General features: G+C 40.5%; 2 protein-coding genes across 2 annotated transcripts; both read right to left on the reverse strand.

Annotated features, from left to right (window-relative positions):
- Window positions 1-1143: 1143 nt before the first annotated feature.
- golga7 (golgin A7) lies at window positions 1144-4384 on the reverse strand. Its single transcript, XM_069711605.1, has 6 exons — window positions 4298-4384; window positions 3774-3896; window positions 3535-3687; window positions 3335-3436; window positions 2270-2328; window positions 1144-1956 (listed from the first exon to the last, which is right to left on the reverse strand). Exons 1-5 carry the CDS (start codon window positions 4304-4306, stop codon window positions 2281-2283), a joined length of 435 nt encoding a protein of 144 aa, XP_069567706.1. The 5' UTR covers window positions 4307-4384; the 3' UTR covers window positions 1144-1956; window positions 2270-2280.
- Window positions 4385-7136: 2752 nt separating this feature from the next.
- Window positions 7137-9580, reverse strand: rplp0 (ribosomal protein, large, P0). Its single transcript, XM_069711617.1, has 7 exons — window positions 9450-9580; window positions 9164-9339; window positions 8810-8897; window positions 8332-8478; window positions 8001-8186; window positions 7739-7879; window positions 7137-7484 (listed from the first exon to the last, which is right to left on the reverse strand). Exons 1-7 carry the CDS (start codon window positions 9501-9503, stop codon window positions 7329-7331), a joined length of 948 nt encoding a protein of 315 aa, XP_069567718.1. The 5' UTR covers window positions 9504-9580; the 3' UTR covers window positions 7137-7328.
- Between the last annotated feature and the right edge of the window lie 7327 nt (window positions 9581-16907).

Below are 16907 nucleotides of genomic sequence, written 5' to 3' on the forward strand. Positions count from 1 at the left end.
TTCCTGCATAAGCCATGTGTTCTACAATGCTTACAGTCAGTATGTATTTTGCGCTTCTGTGCTAGGATATGTTTACAACAATACAACACATATATATATATCATATCATATTACTTACATATAGGTCGTACCATCACTACCAATCTTAAGGTGTAGACAAAAGGCTGTGTATGTAAATGTGAGTGATACTGCTTGGCCAAACCAAAAGGTCACATACCAATCTTAAGGTGTAGACAAAAGGCTGTGTATGTAAATGAGAGTGATACTGCTTGGCCAAACCAAAAGGTCACATACCAATCTTAAGGTGTAGACAAAAGGCTGTGTATGTAAATGTGAGTGATACTGCTTGGCCAAACCAAAAGGTCACAGTAGGAGGTCTGCAACCTGTGGAGTCACATACAGTTGTTCTTTGAGGCATTATCAGATGGCTGTCTGGAGGACTCCAGGGGGTGAAGGAAGACAACCCCCACCTCCACCAACCAACAAAGAATACATCAATATACATGACTTTTAGGTGGAAGACAACCCAAATTATATTGTATTAGCATACAACATATGAGCCCTCATATGCACTAAGCAGATCTATATTCCACAGAAGTCACCTCCGAGCATTTCCAAACCGCTGCTCTTCATTGCTACATATTTCATAATGTGGCATAAAGTAGCTAGTTTTTCCAAAAAGTCTCTAGATTTGTCAGTCGGCGCTTTGGTAAGAAAAAGTCGCGGGAGAGGTACACAATGAATTAGTTACTGGAGATGTTGCCCGCGTTACCTGAAGACACATCTGCATTCTGAGGATCCCCGCCCCTTCGGTGCCTCTGATTGGCTCTGATCCTATACCAGTTCCAAACAGCCAATCAGAGACATGGGTAAGGCGAGTCTTTGGGGAATGCGGGTGGTAAAACAAAATTGGCCTCTGGAAATTGATTGATTGCTACAGATGCAGAAAGATTTACGCACTGAAATCTAGGAGAACCACAAATGCAATTATAGTTTGAACTTTTATACAGTAATAACTAATTACTTATAATTTTACATAAGGGAAGCAATAATTTTGCAAAACACTGCCCAAACCTAATATTAGTTCTCATTCTCTTCAAAGCCTTTTGTACTCTGATATTTGAAATAAGGTCCAACACTACACAAGGTCAACAGGTTTATTTAGATAAAACATAACAATACTTGTAAGAAAAGTAGATCAGTTGTTAAAACACCATCTACAATCAATTTGTGGAGAGTTCATAAATTCTGTGATGTTTGGTGATAATGGAAAAAGGGATATTTCCAACACAGATAGTAAACATTTTGCCAAACATGTAGCATGGACTGTTGAATATGGTTTGGGATATTAAGTGCAGTTGTAGTGTGCCAGTGAGGAAAATAACATTTCTTATAATGTAGGTCAGGTTATTATTTAGTGATGGCCTTATTAAAGGTAAACATGCTCCAACTTTGAAGTCATAAAAATCTGCAGTTCAACCCCCACCCCAAAAAGTATGTCACGTTTATGCACAGATAAAACTAAACTAACATTTTCCTCGACAAAGGCAACAATCATGTTAATACTGTCGAGAACGATCCATAACCATAGTGTTTACAGACTGTGGCAACAACTCAGACTCAACCAGTCTCCGTGTTAATTCCTGGCGACTACACTTTATGTGACTTTACATCATTTGCAAAACAACACACACCAGATCACCCATAACTGCCATGGTCAAAAAGGGGCATTTAACACAATGGCATTATCCAATAAGACTGGTCCTGATCAACCTCACCATGTGTATATAAAGACAAGAAAACACATTTACAAATGTATAAGGATAGGCAGACAGTAGAGTACTTATAAATAACAGAGAAAAAGGATCAGAGTAAAATTATAGACATCATTCAGGCGAAGCAGGAGGCTGAATATGTGCTGTCAGACACATAGAGGGTATCTGGTGAGTCATCAGCCTGTGTTGAGGTAAAAGAAAGAGGAAAATTTCTGTTAGAGAATAAACAAAGGCTCAACCCAATGATGTCTTCAGCATTGTTATAGCTTATTTTAAAGTCCTGCAAAGTGTTTCACATCCATTATGAAATGATGGAATTTCAAGAACCCTCAAGATCAATTTGACTGATGCTGTGTAATAAGATTGATGTGTGAATTTTAGGGGGGGGAAGAAAAACAAATCCTGAAACTGTGGTTTCCTTAATAACAGGAATAACCATCATATTGAAGCTCCAAACATTTTCTAAATGAAGCGGACTCTGAATGACAACATACCCAGAATTCATTTATCTTCCAGAACCAATACTTCTGTCTTCAAAGACGGTGATTTCAACCTGGGAGATAGCAAGTTAAGGAAAATACAGAATGCTACGTGGACATCCTTTACCTTTTTTTAGAATTCATATATTCTCACCACGCCAGTCCTATCGCCACCTCGCAGTGTCAGAGCTAGAAAATGCTCTGGCTGCACCAATATATCATTTTTGTAGATGGGGTGTTTGTATTTGTCTGAACCAATCACAATCGTCTCAAGCAATGCTAAGCTCACGATGCACTGATAGTGGCCTTACAAAATACTGTTGCGGGAGAACTTGTTTTGGTGGAACATTTGCACTGGCATCAAAATGACTAAATCTCAGCAAAAGACAAAAGAACTAAGCAGGCCGGCCTTATTGCATTATTCAAATCTTCGTCAAAGCTTTCAGCAAGTAGGTTGCTGCTCTGACGTTTTTGTTATCGTTTCCTGTCGTGACTTGGGATTTTGAAAAGGGTAGTAACACACTACTAGCTAGAAGAGAATGATGACTGAAATAGCTGGACAATGGCACATTTTGAACAACCTTCAGTGAGTCAGAATAGTATATGCAAAGTAGTATTAGTTTAAAATAAATTATTCAAATTACCATAGGACTTACTTAAAGCTGAATAAACACTTGTCAATTAGAATCGGTGTTTTAACTTAGGTGTAAAACAAACTAATTACTGATTATTCTGACCAAGTCTGCAGGTGGAAAGATTTTTGAGTGGGTCGCACAGAAAAACCTATTGATAAGCCTAACCTTACCTCAGACCTCCATCCTATTCAACTGTTTATTGCCATATCTTAACACTTGTCAAAAAAAATTGCTGATCTGGAGTCTAGTCGTGACCAAAACAACACACACAGAAACCAAACAAAAACAATAGCTTGTTATATCACCATGTGGAAGTAGCAAGGTATGAAAACAACACAGACATACTCCTTGGGCAACAATTGGTTGCATAGTCCCTAGACTCCATTACTGTCAGTTATCCCTGGAGATCATGCAGTTTATCAAACGTTAGCCAGGTTAAGGATACCACTCTGAGGCCTCTCTCTACAGGGTCAGTCAGCAACAAGCCCCTGGGAGCATATATCTTCTCATTCTGGTCTTTAATGTATCTGGCAATCTTCTTTAACACCTGTACACAGAGAGACAGAGCAGAACACAGATATAAGCTCAACTGCAGAAGAAATATGAATTGATGCCATTCACAACAAAGCCCTGGAGCAGTTTTACCTTTTCATAATGTGTCTCCATACAGAGGAAGACGGTGTAGGCGGTTAGACAAGCCAGGCAACCCTCCAAATAGGACTTCCCTCCAAGTTTCTCTGCGTCTGCGTACAGGTTGTTTAGAGCCTGGATGGTCTCCTCAAACTGCTGCTTATCGACCTGAAACCACACCAACAGTTTGCATTCATCTTCTTACTTAAATGCTGAGCAAACAATTATAACATCCGCATAAGCAATGTACACACCCTTGACTCAAGATCAGAGGGGAACTTGGTCTGGAACTTGCATATGGTTCCCGAGCTGTAGTCTCTCTGGATAAACACCTTGGAGGAGATAGTTGGCTGCTGGAGGTCCTGTAAGCTGTGGGTCTGGACAAACAATCCAAATTTAAGCCACTACCTTTCATAGAGAAAGGCTGGAAGAGTAACATCTACTGTGAAGCTAGCTAACACAAACTTATCTCGCAAAACCTAAACAATAACTTACATAAACTACGATTATCAAGACAAAAGTTACCACAACATCTAATTTCGTTGCTTACACAATTCTAATCCACTGACATTTACCACCTATGTAATGTTAACTCGGGGGAAAATGAGTAAATGAATATGTGGGCTAACGCTAGCGTTAGCTTACGTTTGCTGAGCCATCAACGCTACTGGAAAGTACGGCAACGTTAGCCTTCATCAAACATCCACAACAAGCAACCAATGTGTAGTTTATTGAGACACGTGAATCTTTCTAAAACGTATAAAACCTCAAATCTTACCTCAGCCATAGCGGACGATTCTCCTGTGGCTACTGCACATCAACTCTCCAGCTGCGCGAACTCGATTCCATTTCCGGCCCATTGTTTTCAAAATAAATGTGCATTTTGCTCAGAAGTATACTGTGTAGTTTAAATGTAGTAATTTAGTAATGAAATGTTTTATAAGGATGTACATTTTTCCTTTCTTTTTGAAACTTTCATTCACCTGAATTCTGTATTTTTCAATGAGGTAGAAAATATATTTATAGAATTTCTAACCAGGTAATTTAACTTCATGTGAAAAAACATTATTCAAAGTGCATTCAAAGAGTATCTTTATACACTTTCAATCATCTTAGAAAAGGGTGACACTTCCAGACTGAAACATTACTTTCAGCAATTTAGCACAAGGTCAGCCAAAATTACAGCTCATATGCTTTCAAGTTCAAATCTGAATATAAGCAAAACCCAAGCTGAAAAGAATTGCTTTAAGTTAAATATTGTCACCTTCCTAAAATAATGGCCCAAGTAATTTTTTTCAGGTTTTTCAGGAAACACAAAAAACTTAACCAAATGCTGATTATATGATATTTATTAATAATTTCAGTCAAAAAGGTTATGACAATAGATGACTATTGACATACTAATAACAATGTCTGTCAATGATGACATGGAATAAGAGGAATAAATGACTTAGGCAAATTTTTTAACATGCCTTGGTGACTTAAGCCATTTTAAACCTTCAACTCTGTCAACAATAAAGCATAATTAACAAACTAACATAACACCATAATGCTGAGGAGGCATGTGCACCTCCTCACTTCTCCCTCCAGCTCTTCTTTGCTGGGTTCTTGACTGATGCCTATTGATGTGGCAAATTGTCAAAGAAGTGATGACACTCAACGGCCATGACATGTTTCATTGACTGGAGGTCCTGGAACTTTCTCTCCTTGATTGGTAGAGCACATGGAAACATTCTCATCCATGCTATCGGCTCATTTGGCACCCGTACCCTCTGTGGCAGTGCTTCCCACGCAGAGTCCTCCAAGAAGGACAGCTTGAAATGGACCTAATCCATTGTACAAACGGACTTCTCATTATTCGCAGAATCCTTGTATTCTTGTATTTCTCTTGCCTCACTTCATCTTTCTTGGTGACATGTGCATCATATTCGGCCTTACTGATATTCCCATGCTTGAATGAAACACAAACATCACACTGATCTTTTGGCGGAATGAATACGGAATAGTTCTCTTCATGGAACACATCTGTGAAATATTGTATTCCAACGGCCCTCACTCCAGCAGTTGCAGCTGCCTGTTGATATTCACGATGTAGTTGGGAGATGATTGTGCCTGGGAGAAGGAACTTCTTGTCTTTGTAGGTCTTCTGAAATATCCACTGCTGCTTCTCTTCTGTAATGACTTGGCAGTCTCGAGTTAAGACTCGCTGACATAACTTTGAGTTGCAGGGAGGATAGCCTTTGCATTTATTTCTTTGCCACCTTTGTATGACATTCTTTGAGACGTTTCTCCTTGGATTCAATTTGCTTCCATGTTCCCGGACTAAGGCATTTATTTATTTTCCTTTTAACCGTATTGTTTAAATCAACATCCTCATCCTGCTGTTCTGGAGTTGTTGCCACCATGGTTAGGCTGTCCTCATTTTCAGGGGCAGAGGACACGTCCAGGATGGGGTATAGTCTGGATCGCTGATGACATCATCATATCATGTGTAATTGGGAAATTACATATGTCCTCTTCATGGTGTGGATGTGTCTGCTAGGCATCTTCAACAACATCAACGAGAGTGTTTAAGGTACTGTCTGCTCCATCTGAAACAGTCTTGGCCTGGTACATGCTGCTTCATCTATTCAACAACGGTCTCATTGTCATTTTCGGTGGATGAGGCCTGATCGGTGTCAGAATTGTCAAGTGCATCTCCTACCAAAATGTAAAAACATTTCAACCCTTTGAGGTGTACGGTCACAAATGTGTGATCATTCTGAAAAACATTCATTGCCTTGTGGTCACTTGTATTAAGCTACATCAGAGGTTCCCAAAGTGGTGTGCATGCACCCCTAAGGGTGCATAAGCTCCCTCTAGACACTGCACAACAGGCATACTATAATACCGGTCAAATGATATTACTATTATGTTCAAGTGAGATTTCCATTGACTAAAAAGACTAAATAACTATGCAATAGCCCAGCTTATTTTATAGTAAACCTCATCACTTACCAATAGGGGACAAGCCCTGGATCATGGAAATAACTCCAGTGGATAGGTAAATTTTGGTTCTTTGATGGAGCCGCCCTCTTGAAAAGCTTGTAAAATTGCCTGTCACATTGTCTTTTGACTTAAGCAAAATAAAACAGCCTAAGCCACTACAGGGGTAGAATCGCATGATCTGTTCAACTGAGAACGTAGGTGATTTTACCAGAGGTGGCCAGCATCATGAGATGACTTAGGCAACAAAATCATTTTTTGTAAAAGATGACATGGGCCATTATTTTATGAAGGTGACGATTTGTGCCTTTACCATGACTCTGGTCATTTCTGCACTATATCAATTTAGGAATTAATTCTGCAATTTGGCTGAGCATGTATTGTAAAATATACAATTACATTGAAATGTTCAGATACCACATTTTCATATGCATTTCTCTACACTTCTCCAGTAGTTCTCACTTGATTTGGAGTAACTAGTGAAATCCCTACATTTCCTTCTGGCACTTATTTTGGGGAATTAACACACTTTAAGAGGAAATCTTTAGCATTTGCCCATTCAGCTTCCTGAAAAAAGGTGATGTACAACTTTTCTCCTCTAGTACATTTATTAGTTTACAACTTAGAGAGAATTGTTTATTTTTATTATCAACTGTTAGTTCAGTGGAATGCATTAATTTGCAAAACATGTTCATTTTATGCTACAACATATCAAATGAGCCATATAACTATACAAGTGACCCAAGGAAAATGGTTTTTTTCGGAGTTTTTATTGAATCATGATCTTATTTGACTCAAATCTGGTTCTGTTCGCTGTATTTTTATTAGTCGAACAAACCGAAGCCCATGTCGTCATCTGATTCCTCAGACTCCTCCTTGACTTCCTCCTTAGCAGCAGCTGGAGCTGCAGCTGTCTCGGCAGCTGCTGCAGGTGCTGCCACAGCAGCAAAAGCAGTTGGGTCTGCCAGGAAGGCCTTAACCTGTGGGGGACAAAGTGTAATATTAATTTCCCAATTACACAAAATGGCTTCGTAATCTGGAAAAATATTAAGCTCAGTCTGACAAGTATTATAGGTAAAAACTTGAAATCTTTCGAGGGCATTCTGAGACCAAACATGTAAATAGAAAAATGCATTTCTGTTGGATGATGACCAATGTAGCAAGCTACACCAAAACCTATCCTTCAAGTTTACTAGTGGTATAATTTATGGTTTAACATGCATAGGCATCATACTTTGTCTGCCAAGGGGAAGGAGTATTCGGTCTCCACAGTGACAGCCAGGACCCTCTTGTAGCCATTGATGATGGAGTGGGGGACTGAGGCCAAAGTGGGGTAGCCAATCTCCATACACACACTGGCAATGTTCCTCACACCCTAGAAAATTCACAACAATATATGGTCAGACAATCAATTTACATATATTAATACATACAGAAGTTTTTTTAAATTTTTGTTTAGTCTCAAGAACATTCTGTAGACAAACGTGACCTCTCACCTCCAAGAACCTGGCATGCAGAGAAGCCTCTGTGATGTCAAGCACCTCGGGGCTGTAAACACTGCCGTTGTCGTAGACCTGCTGAATGATGAGTCCGTAGGAGAAGGGTGAGATGTTCAACATGTTGAGCAGCGTGGCCTCGCTGGCACCAACCTTGTCACAAGTCTTTATAAGACCGACATCACTCTAGGAGAGGAAAAAAATCTGGTTAGCTGCTGGATTGAACAATTTGATTTACATTTGCTAGCTTGGTTCAAACAAATACAAGTGGGGAATAAAATGTCTGCCTTTCAAGCACAGATTTCTACAGTATTTTAATAGTCAAACTCACCAAGATTTCAATGGTTCCCCTGGAGATTTTGGTGGTGATACCCAGAGCCTGGAAGAAAGAGGTCTTCTCAGGACCCAGACCAGTGTTCTGGGCTGGCACCACCACATCACAAGGGGCAATGGCTCCAGCACGGGCAGCTGCAGGCACCTGGGGTGGTTTATAGAGTGACCAGTACATCATACTGCTTAGACTAAATCTTAAGTGTTTTAACATGGTAAACAATTAAATTTCAGATAGTGCATGTCTGAAACCTTGCGTCTCTGGCAGTCAAGAGATGCAGACAGACAGAGACAGCGAGGAAACAAATTCATGTTTGCAGGGGGAACGACAATGCAGCACCACACGAGCTGCACAGTAGATGTCCTGCCATTTAAAATCTGATCATAACTCAAACATATTGCTCGTTCGGAACATAAGGTGGCCCACACTGTGTGGTTGTTTGTACTCCTGTAGTCAGATTTCTCTTTTGGGCTCTCACCTTATTGGCCAACAGCAGGTCCCTGACTTCAGCCAGATCCTCCTTGGTGAAGACGAAGCCCACATTCCCCTTGATGTGGGGCAGGAGCCTGTCAAATCATAGAATCAACTGTTAAATGTTAGCAAATCATTATCTGTAAAAAAAAAAAAAAAAAAAAGAGCATTTTTCAAATGTCTGAAACCTTACGTCTCTGGCAGTCAAGAGACACAGACAGACAGAGATAGCGAGGAAACATGATGCTTTTAGCAGGGGGAACGACAATACAGCACCACACAGGCTGCACAGTAGATATCCTGCTACATAAAATCTCATGGCTGGAGGGAGCAAACAGCAGAAAGGGGACAGTAAACTTACTTCTCCAAGGCAGGATTGTTCTCCAGGTGGCCTCGGATGGCTTTGCGCATCATGGTGTTTTTACCCATCAGCACCACAGCCTTTCCGCGCAGAGACAGACGGATGGTCTGCATCTGCTTGGAGCCGACATTGTCTGCACCCACAATGAAGCATTTGGGATAGTCATCCAGAAGTTGCTGCAAACGTACCACTGTATGTCAGACTAATTGCAATATAGAGGAATATATAATAAAGCATAAGGTTGTGAGTACATAAGGTAAACTGATGAATACCAGCCCATACTTACGATGATTTTCATAAAATAGTTGGACTTCCACGTGGCCCTGTCTTCCCTGGGCATCTTGCAGTGCTTCCAAGGATCGCTTCACAGCTGGTTTAAAGACAAGGTAGTATCTACACATCCAGGGAACAAAAACGTTAGTAGATTTACTTTATAAACAGAACAACAAACAACACAACCAGGACCACGGTACACTCCTGACATGTGGCCGACAGCTAACGTTAGCCGGCTAATGGCTAGCAATATTTTAGCAGGCCTCGCTTGGCTAAAGCGCATCGCGGTACGTTTCTGGGACACAAATTGCATGTTGTTAAGCGCCATATATACTTAGCTCGTGAATTTATAAACTCCATGTAACATAATTGGCATAAAGATCCTTTTCTTGCTATTTGTTGAGCAGGCAGTAAGAAGTCTTACCTTATCGGAGGGTCGCGTGAAAGAAAGAGGAAGAGAAAAGACGCGAGAAGAGTATATATTGGACCGTCAGCCAATCAGAGGGGAGTTATGGGCGTCATCTTCACAATAATTGGATCGTTACTGTGTCAATCACTTTTATTGCCAAACGACACTTCCGTGTCAATTTGAAGCAACAAGCGTGGTGTGAAGAGTGGTATTTCTACTTTTCGGTAACGGTAAAATAGACGCTAGCCGAGGAGCTGACATATCCGTCTGCAGAGCAAAGAGGATGGCACAGTCGTCTCCACAGTTTCCCGCTGAGATCTGGAACCACATTTTTGGGTATCTGTCAGCAGCAGACAAGTTCAACGTCCGGACATCTTGCAAATACTTCAAGAAACTTGTCGATCACGGGTCTCTCTGGAGAGACTGGACAGTAGTTTTGGATTTTAAAAATGGCTCTTACAACAGCCAGTTCTGGGCCACTCTTCGCAGCAGAAAAGTCACCAGTATGGTGATGATGAGCACCAAAGCCAAGGACTTCAAACAGCTCGCCCTGACCCTTCCTACTCTCACCACAGTGATAATGGCCCGAAGCACTCAGGAGAGCCTCAGCTGCGTAAAGTACTTTCCACATCTGAAACGTCTGGCTGTCAGAGGCAGTTCCACTCCCCTTTTGTTAGATGCATCCACAGTGTGTCAACCCCAGCAGCTGACACACCTTAGCATGTGTGGTTTTGCATTTTCCAAAATATGGGGCAGCTTCATTTCTGCAGTATCCCAGTTTACAAATCTTACATCCCTGGTGTGGCATCAGAGGGGAATCTTTGGAGAAACAATCTGGATGATTCACTCCATACTTAAATGCCTGCCTAAACTGAAGCATCTCTCCGTGTGTGTTGTGCACACACATTGTGCCTTTCACAGTATTCCCACATCAAACCCAGATTCGCAAGCCCCAGACCTGTCCAGTTTGGAACTGATCGACTGCTTGGATCACGCATTGCCAGAAGATGCAATGAGGCTCATGCCTGGCCTCAAACATCTTGCTGTTTTCTACAAGCATTCGACTCAGGAGATAGCTGAAAACTTGGAGCCACCTGTGCATCACCTGGGAACGTGGCTGCATGACCTCCCTCAGCTGTCAACCCTGGTCATCGTGAAGGGTCCACCTGTTATGATGTATGCCAGCTCCATTCCAGCATCAGTGACCAGTCTCACACTGTGTGTCACAGGATTATCCACAGAGGACATGGCGGCCGTTGCAGTGCAGGTACCGAATCTCGTCCACCTCCATGTCGACCCCTGGCCCTCACATTTGGGAGCTCACGTTGCTGAAATCCCACGACAATTTCCAAAGCTCAGAAGTCTCAAAATTCGGCATGATTACGTACCCAAGAAAGATTTCTTACACCTTCACAAGCTGCAGGACCTAAAGTACTTGGAGATCCTAGATAATAGGCCCTTTCTCTCTGAGCTCATCACCGAGCTTCAAGCTGTCACAAAGAACAGATTTCAGGTCACAACTTCTCACAAGAGAGATTTCATGGCTTGTTCTTGTGTTTATCAAGCGTGCTGAATTACTTTGCCATTTGGACTTCTGATTTGAGTATCTGCAGTGCCTTTCCATACTTTCCATATCCTTGAACTAAATGAGTGGTAACCAATCTGACTGTATGATGATTAAGATAAGATGTTTGCCTTTTTCTTTCCAAGTGCATGAGCAAGTTGGCATCATTAGCCAAAAAGTTGCAAATCAGCGTAAACTCTGTTTACCAAATGTTCTGTTTCCATTTGATAATGTAAAGTGAACATTATGACTATTTTTTTTTTTTTACATTTTACAAGCTACGCAATCTAATTTTGCTCCTTTTTGTAAAACAACTTAGGCATTGCATTTCTTCTGCATGAGACTCGGGTAAAAACAGAAGATCTTTTTAATACTTTTTTTTTAAGACAATGTTACATCTATTTTGTGAAAATGTGTGCCAAAGATCTGATTTAATCAAAATGTTGAATATTAAAGGTTTCTGTGAAAATAAAAAGTGACAAAACAATGCAAATACATACTTTATATTTTATTTGCAGAATATTAATCAATCAGCAATCAGGACCCACAAAAGTTTACACACCACCCAGGCAAAGAGCCACACATGTTTATGGCTCATGAGGAAATTCAAATAGTAAAAGATCACATGAATATGTCTTCGTTTACACAGCAAAGTTCACCGAGTACCAATAACGGTAAAAGGCTTTCTTTTTGTTTTGTTTTTTAGGAATTCTGTGAGAGAAGCAAAAACTATGAGGCAATAAAGTAAAGAAGATAACTATACATGAGCAAAATTAACTTAATTCCTGTTCTTTTTTTCAGAGGCATACACAGTTTAACTGAAAGCGTAAATGTTGAAGTCTTTTCCGACAGTCACATTTGCCCCTGCTACATCCCGTGAATCTGAGTCCGCTACAAGGGAACACTTACACTGTCTGCTGAATGACTCTGTACAGCAGGTTTCTCCTTGGCCTGTCTACTACAGTGTACAGTTCAGAGTTAAGATGCACCGCAGCAGATGAAGCCTCTCCCAGAGTTCAGCCCAAAAAGAGTCAAATCACAGGAAAAAGGCTGAGAACTCCACAGTGTATAAGACCTTATTGCATTGACACATTTGGCACAAGAACACAAGAAATATCTTCTCAAAAACAATCTGAGTGTGGATACTGTGTATTAACTCCTCGCGCACACAGGGATCAAAATTAAAAGACAAGAAACATTGTCCAAATAAAACCACATAATGCCTCATCTGACAAAAACAGAGCTACAAGGAAAATGAAGTTGAAACGATTCGTCAAATAAATTCTGCTAAAGGCTCAGCCCTGTGTTTCCTGACCAGCTAACATCCAGCTTCCATCAGTGAGCTTTGCACTGACACCACTCTGACAACAGGATCATAGTTCATGATTCTTAATAAAAAATACTGAAGGCTGCGTTTCTTTTGAAGTCTGACACACTGGAATCCAAGCTTGTGTGTGTGCGCGCTTGCGTGCGTGTGTAGGAATGAGACCAGGGTAAACTATTGTTGGGCTACATGCCCGTTTTGCATATCAGTGTGAGCTCTAACAGCTCAAAAATATATACATTTTCATTAAAACTGACAAAACACAGTTCTCCAACAATATTACAGGTATATAAATTTAGATTGTGATTGTAACAGCAACTGGCAGCTGGTGCTGATTAAACTCCACATATAGAAACTAGTATCTCCTCAATGAAAAGGAAAAACACATCTGAAACCTTTAACTGGCCTAATTAATAAATTTAATACAGTGATAAATGCACAGAAGTAGCAATAGCAGAATAATGAAAATGTTGAATTTGAGCATTTGTTCAGAAGAAAATTTGTTTGAATGTTCTGATAATTGTGGGTAGATACAGCAGTAAAATCTCTGGAGCAAAAACAATCAACTTTGTTTTGGCTTGGTTTTCTCATAGATTGCACCAAATGTTCATAAATTTTTAAACATTTTACTTTATTTCATCTTAATTTTATATTTTTATAAATGTAAATGACACAACACACACTGAAGTCCCATGAATCTACAGCTGTAAATCTAAAAATAAAGTTGCAACAGGTGAAAAGCTTCAATGTGATATTTTTGTGATGTTTGATTTCACTCCCTGGTGGGTAAAAATTGCATTAAAAACAAGCACAAATGTCAATAAAATGTATGCTTAAATGGAGAAAACATCTGGATTCATTCATCACAGGACAACTGTAGAAAAATAAGAACTAACATCTGGATGACACAAAATGCACCTTAAGATGGTCTCATCAAGAGATCGGTTGTTGGAGTGTGCAAAGAGGTTGGACGATTATTTTAAAAAAGACGAGAGGGTTCATTGTGTGTCTGTGTACATATGAAGTATTTTCATGCTTATTTTAAATGGCACCTCAACAGTTTTCAAAGTTAGAAAAATACATCTTTTTCAACACTCAATGGCCAAGCACTGGTTACTCAACATACTTTAAAACTACTTAAATCAACTCTCCATGGCCCATGCAATCAAGCAACTGTCTCATAACTGCATCAAACTATGTCAACATACACTCATCACCATATGATGCAAGGGATTGCCCTGTAATGGGGAATAAAATATTTTACAAATCGGGGCTCTCAACTCGTTTCTCGTATGCACAAGGGGAAATGAGCATCTTTTCTCTCCTGTCCCTGCTGCACACAGGAATAAAACTCTAAATTAAAATCTCTTTGGGTTCTGTTAAAAAAATTTATTTTGTGAAAGACTGAAATGTCAAACCTGAGAGGTTGGACAGCCAGGGAAGACCCTCTGTCATGAGTTAGTAGTCAGAGACATTTCTCACCTTTCTGTGATTGACAAATCTGTCTGAAAAACAACTGACTCCTAAATGCTAGACGCGCGAGTGCACATTCATCCGCAGATGCATTCAAACACAGATGTATGCATGTACACGCACGTTTGCACAAACACAAATGCGGTCTAACTGAAGAGTTTAACGAAGCAGCCATGACAGTAGGGCTTGTCATTCTGCTCTTTGAAGGTGCCTTTGTTAAGCTGCTTGAGGCAGAAAGCACACACGAAGAGCTCGGGGTGGAACTTCTTGCCCATGGCTGTGATGCAGCAGGGTCATATCTATCTGGCCCGTAAAGTTCTGGAAGGAAATGAAAAAAAACAAAAACTAAAAAAATCAACAAAAGGCAGCATCATGTTTATGAATCCTGAGGTGATATAAACTGGATGTAATTTGTAGTGTCGTAAAACATGAATGATGATGTAAACTGATGAGGGGATCCTCTTTTTCATCTTTCTTCAATTCAAAACTCTGTCATCTCTGATGGTTTGTAACTCGCATGAGTCACTGACTTTGCCTACGAGCTAATTGGCAGTTGAAAGACGTGACATGCCTTCGGCTCTAAAACTGTCCACCGGCGGCTTCGCAAGCCGGACTACAGGCGACATCATCAGGCTTCAGTCGAGCTGAGACAGGCCAGTTCACAATGTTTCCCCTGCTGCCTTGAAAACAGTTTCATCTCATCGCAATTATTTGGTCTGAACTGGGTTTAATGGTAAATATTAGATGTTGTTTCATTGTAAAACAGATTGCCTGAAGTCCATATTTATATAATGCATTGGGTTTCATCAGTGACCTGTATGTGACCTGAATGTCAGACAATTAGCAAGACGATGGCTAATTCTAAAAGGAATACTGACTTTAATTGGACTGTTTTAAGCAACTCATCTTTTCATTGTAACCTCAGATTGACACACACAGCTGTAAAGTTGATATTGTCCAAAGTATAATTCTTGTTTTTTGAAAGAAGGACCAAAGCCTTCTGGGCAAGTAAATAGATCAGAAGTCAAAACGCTAAAATAATTCAGCACTATAAGTTTCATGTTTTAGTTCAATTCACAAATGTGTGTCCCTTTGTTGACTTTATCGCGGAGAGCCGTCTGGAAAAAAATGTTGGATGATCTCTTTTAATTCAGACTAACAGATACTTACCCTGCAGACAAAGCATTCAGGGTGCCAGAGTGAGTTCAGAGCAGAGATGTAGTTCTCCAGGATAGCATGGGCACAACCACCACATTTAGGGGCAAACATGTCAAAGTAGTCTTTTCTGCAAAACGCCTTTCCATCCTTCTCATGGAAACCTAGAGGGCAGCAAAGGCACACACTGACTCACACTGTACACTTCTTTTAATACGACTAACGAAAACATCTCTGATCCATAACATGCCACGGTTTGTGGCTGGTACCTTCTGGTCCAAAAAAGGCTCCACACTGGGCACAGAAGAAGTGCTCTGGATGCCAAGTCTTGTCCAAAGCTGTCACTACTTTCTGTAAAACAAAGGAAAAGCAAACGGTCAGTTTGTCACTATCTCCTTGAGTTAGGTCAAACAAACTGGGGGGGAAGGTGATTTATCACGGTAATCTAAAATAAGAACAACATGGGGTCTGTCTGTATGGAAACAATGAACACATCAGTGATTCAGAGGCCAGAAATCAGCAGGTGAAGTCCACAGAGGACCCATGGGAAGAGTGGTAATACTTTAAGACTGTTGGCTCATGTTTTCCAGGCCAGATAGCAGCTTCAGCTGGAAGCACACTCACACTGCCCATGTGACACATGATTTTAAAACATCCACAACTGCTCAGTTTCTGCAGCACGGCAACAATTACTCACTGTAAACCAATGAAACAGAGATCTATACATTTTTAGGCAGCTTCGCCACCAGGGGGTGCAATCTTGTAAAGGGGTGTTTTTAAGAGGGAGAAATGTAAAACACCAATAATTAGATTCAGTTTCTAAATTTAAATATTGAGGCAGGGGCAATTCAACCCTGATGTTTAACAGTTAAAAATAGACAGGCATATATGTAAAGTTCTGAATTATGTTTTTATATATATAATTGCCTTTACTTAAAAAATTTAATCTCAGTAGTTTCCTCAGGTCTTTGTAGGATACAATCCCACCTGTGCAGCTGGAACTATGAGGGTTTTTGTCGTCCTTCTTTTTAACAAAATGACCAAACTGCACCACCTTGTTAACCTGCCATCCCTCCTCTCCATCACCGTGCAGCAGAGAGAGTGTGGGGGCAGTGGGGTTGTCTGGCTGAATATGTTAATCTGGTCTGACTCATTGATAATTTACTGTATCTGACTGAGGTTTGCACAAGATAGAAGCAACGGCGAGACCATGGGTCTGAAATATCAGAAGAATAACTGTGTTGTGTGTTACAGATGTGACATAGGCCGATACTATTGTTCGTGATAATTTTGTTTTAATCTAGTTCTGATTTGGAAACTTGTTTGTAAGTGCTTAAATTTAAGCTGTGGCGCTGTGATGTAGGCATGAGGCTGAGAAACTGAGATTTGAAATACTATTTTCTGTGAAATTGCAAACTCATATAGGGTGGTGCACTGGTTAGCACTGTCATCTCACAGCAAAAAAAGGTTCCGGGTTCGAATCCGGTCCTGGGCCTTTCTGTGCGGAGTTTGCATGTTCTCCCTGTGCTTACGTGGGTTCTCTCCA

This window comes from Brachyistius frenatus, unplaced genomic scaffold, assembly GCF_029030835.1.
Source record: "Brachyistius frenatus isolate BFR_SWC_R1_liver_20210118 unplaced genomic scaffold, ASM2903083v1 Contig_4, whole genome shotgun sequence".
NCBI lineage: Eukaryota > Metazoa > Chordata > Actinopteri > Embiotocidae > Brachyistius > Brachyistius frenatus.

What these genes read in the sequence shown, in the direction of transcription:
- rplp0 (XM_069711617.1), bottom strand. Translation starts at nt 9,503, where the DNA reads ATGCCCAGGGAAGACAGGGCCACGTGGAAGTCCAACTATTTTATGAAA. An exon ending in ACCTGCTGTTGGCCAATAAG is followed by an intron (nt 8,479 to 8,809) that starts GTGAGAGCCCAA and finishes AAACCACCCCAG; the next exon opens with GTGCCTGCAGCTGCCCGTGC. An exon ending in CCTTCCCCTTGGCAGACAAA is followed by an intron (nt 7,485 to 7,738) that starts GTATGATGCCTA and finishes TGTCCCCCACAG; the next exon opens with GTTAAGGCCTTCCTGGCAGA.
- golga7 (XM_069711605.1), bottom strand. An exon ending in TGGAGACACATTATGAAAAG is followed by an intron (nt 3,437 to 3,534) that starts GTAAAACTGCTC and finishes CTCTGTGTACAG; the next exon opens with GTGTTAAAGAAGATTGCCAG. An exon ending in TAGAGAGAGGCCTCAGAGTG is followed by an intron (nt 2,329 to 3,334) that starts GTATCCTTAACC and finishes GCTATCTCCCAG; the next exon opens with GTTGAAATCACCGTCTTTGA.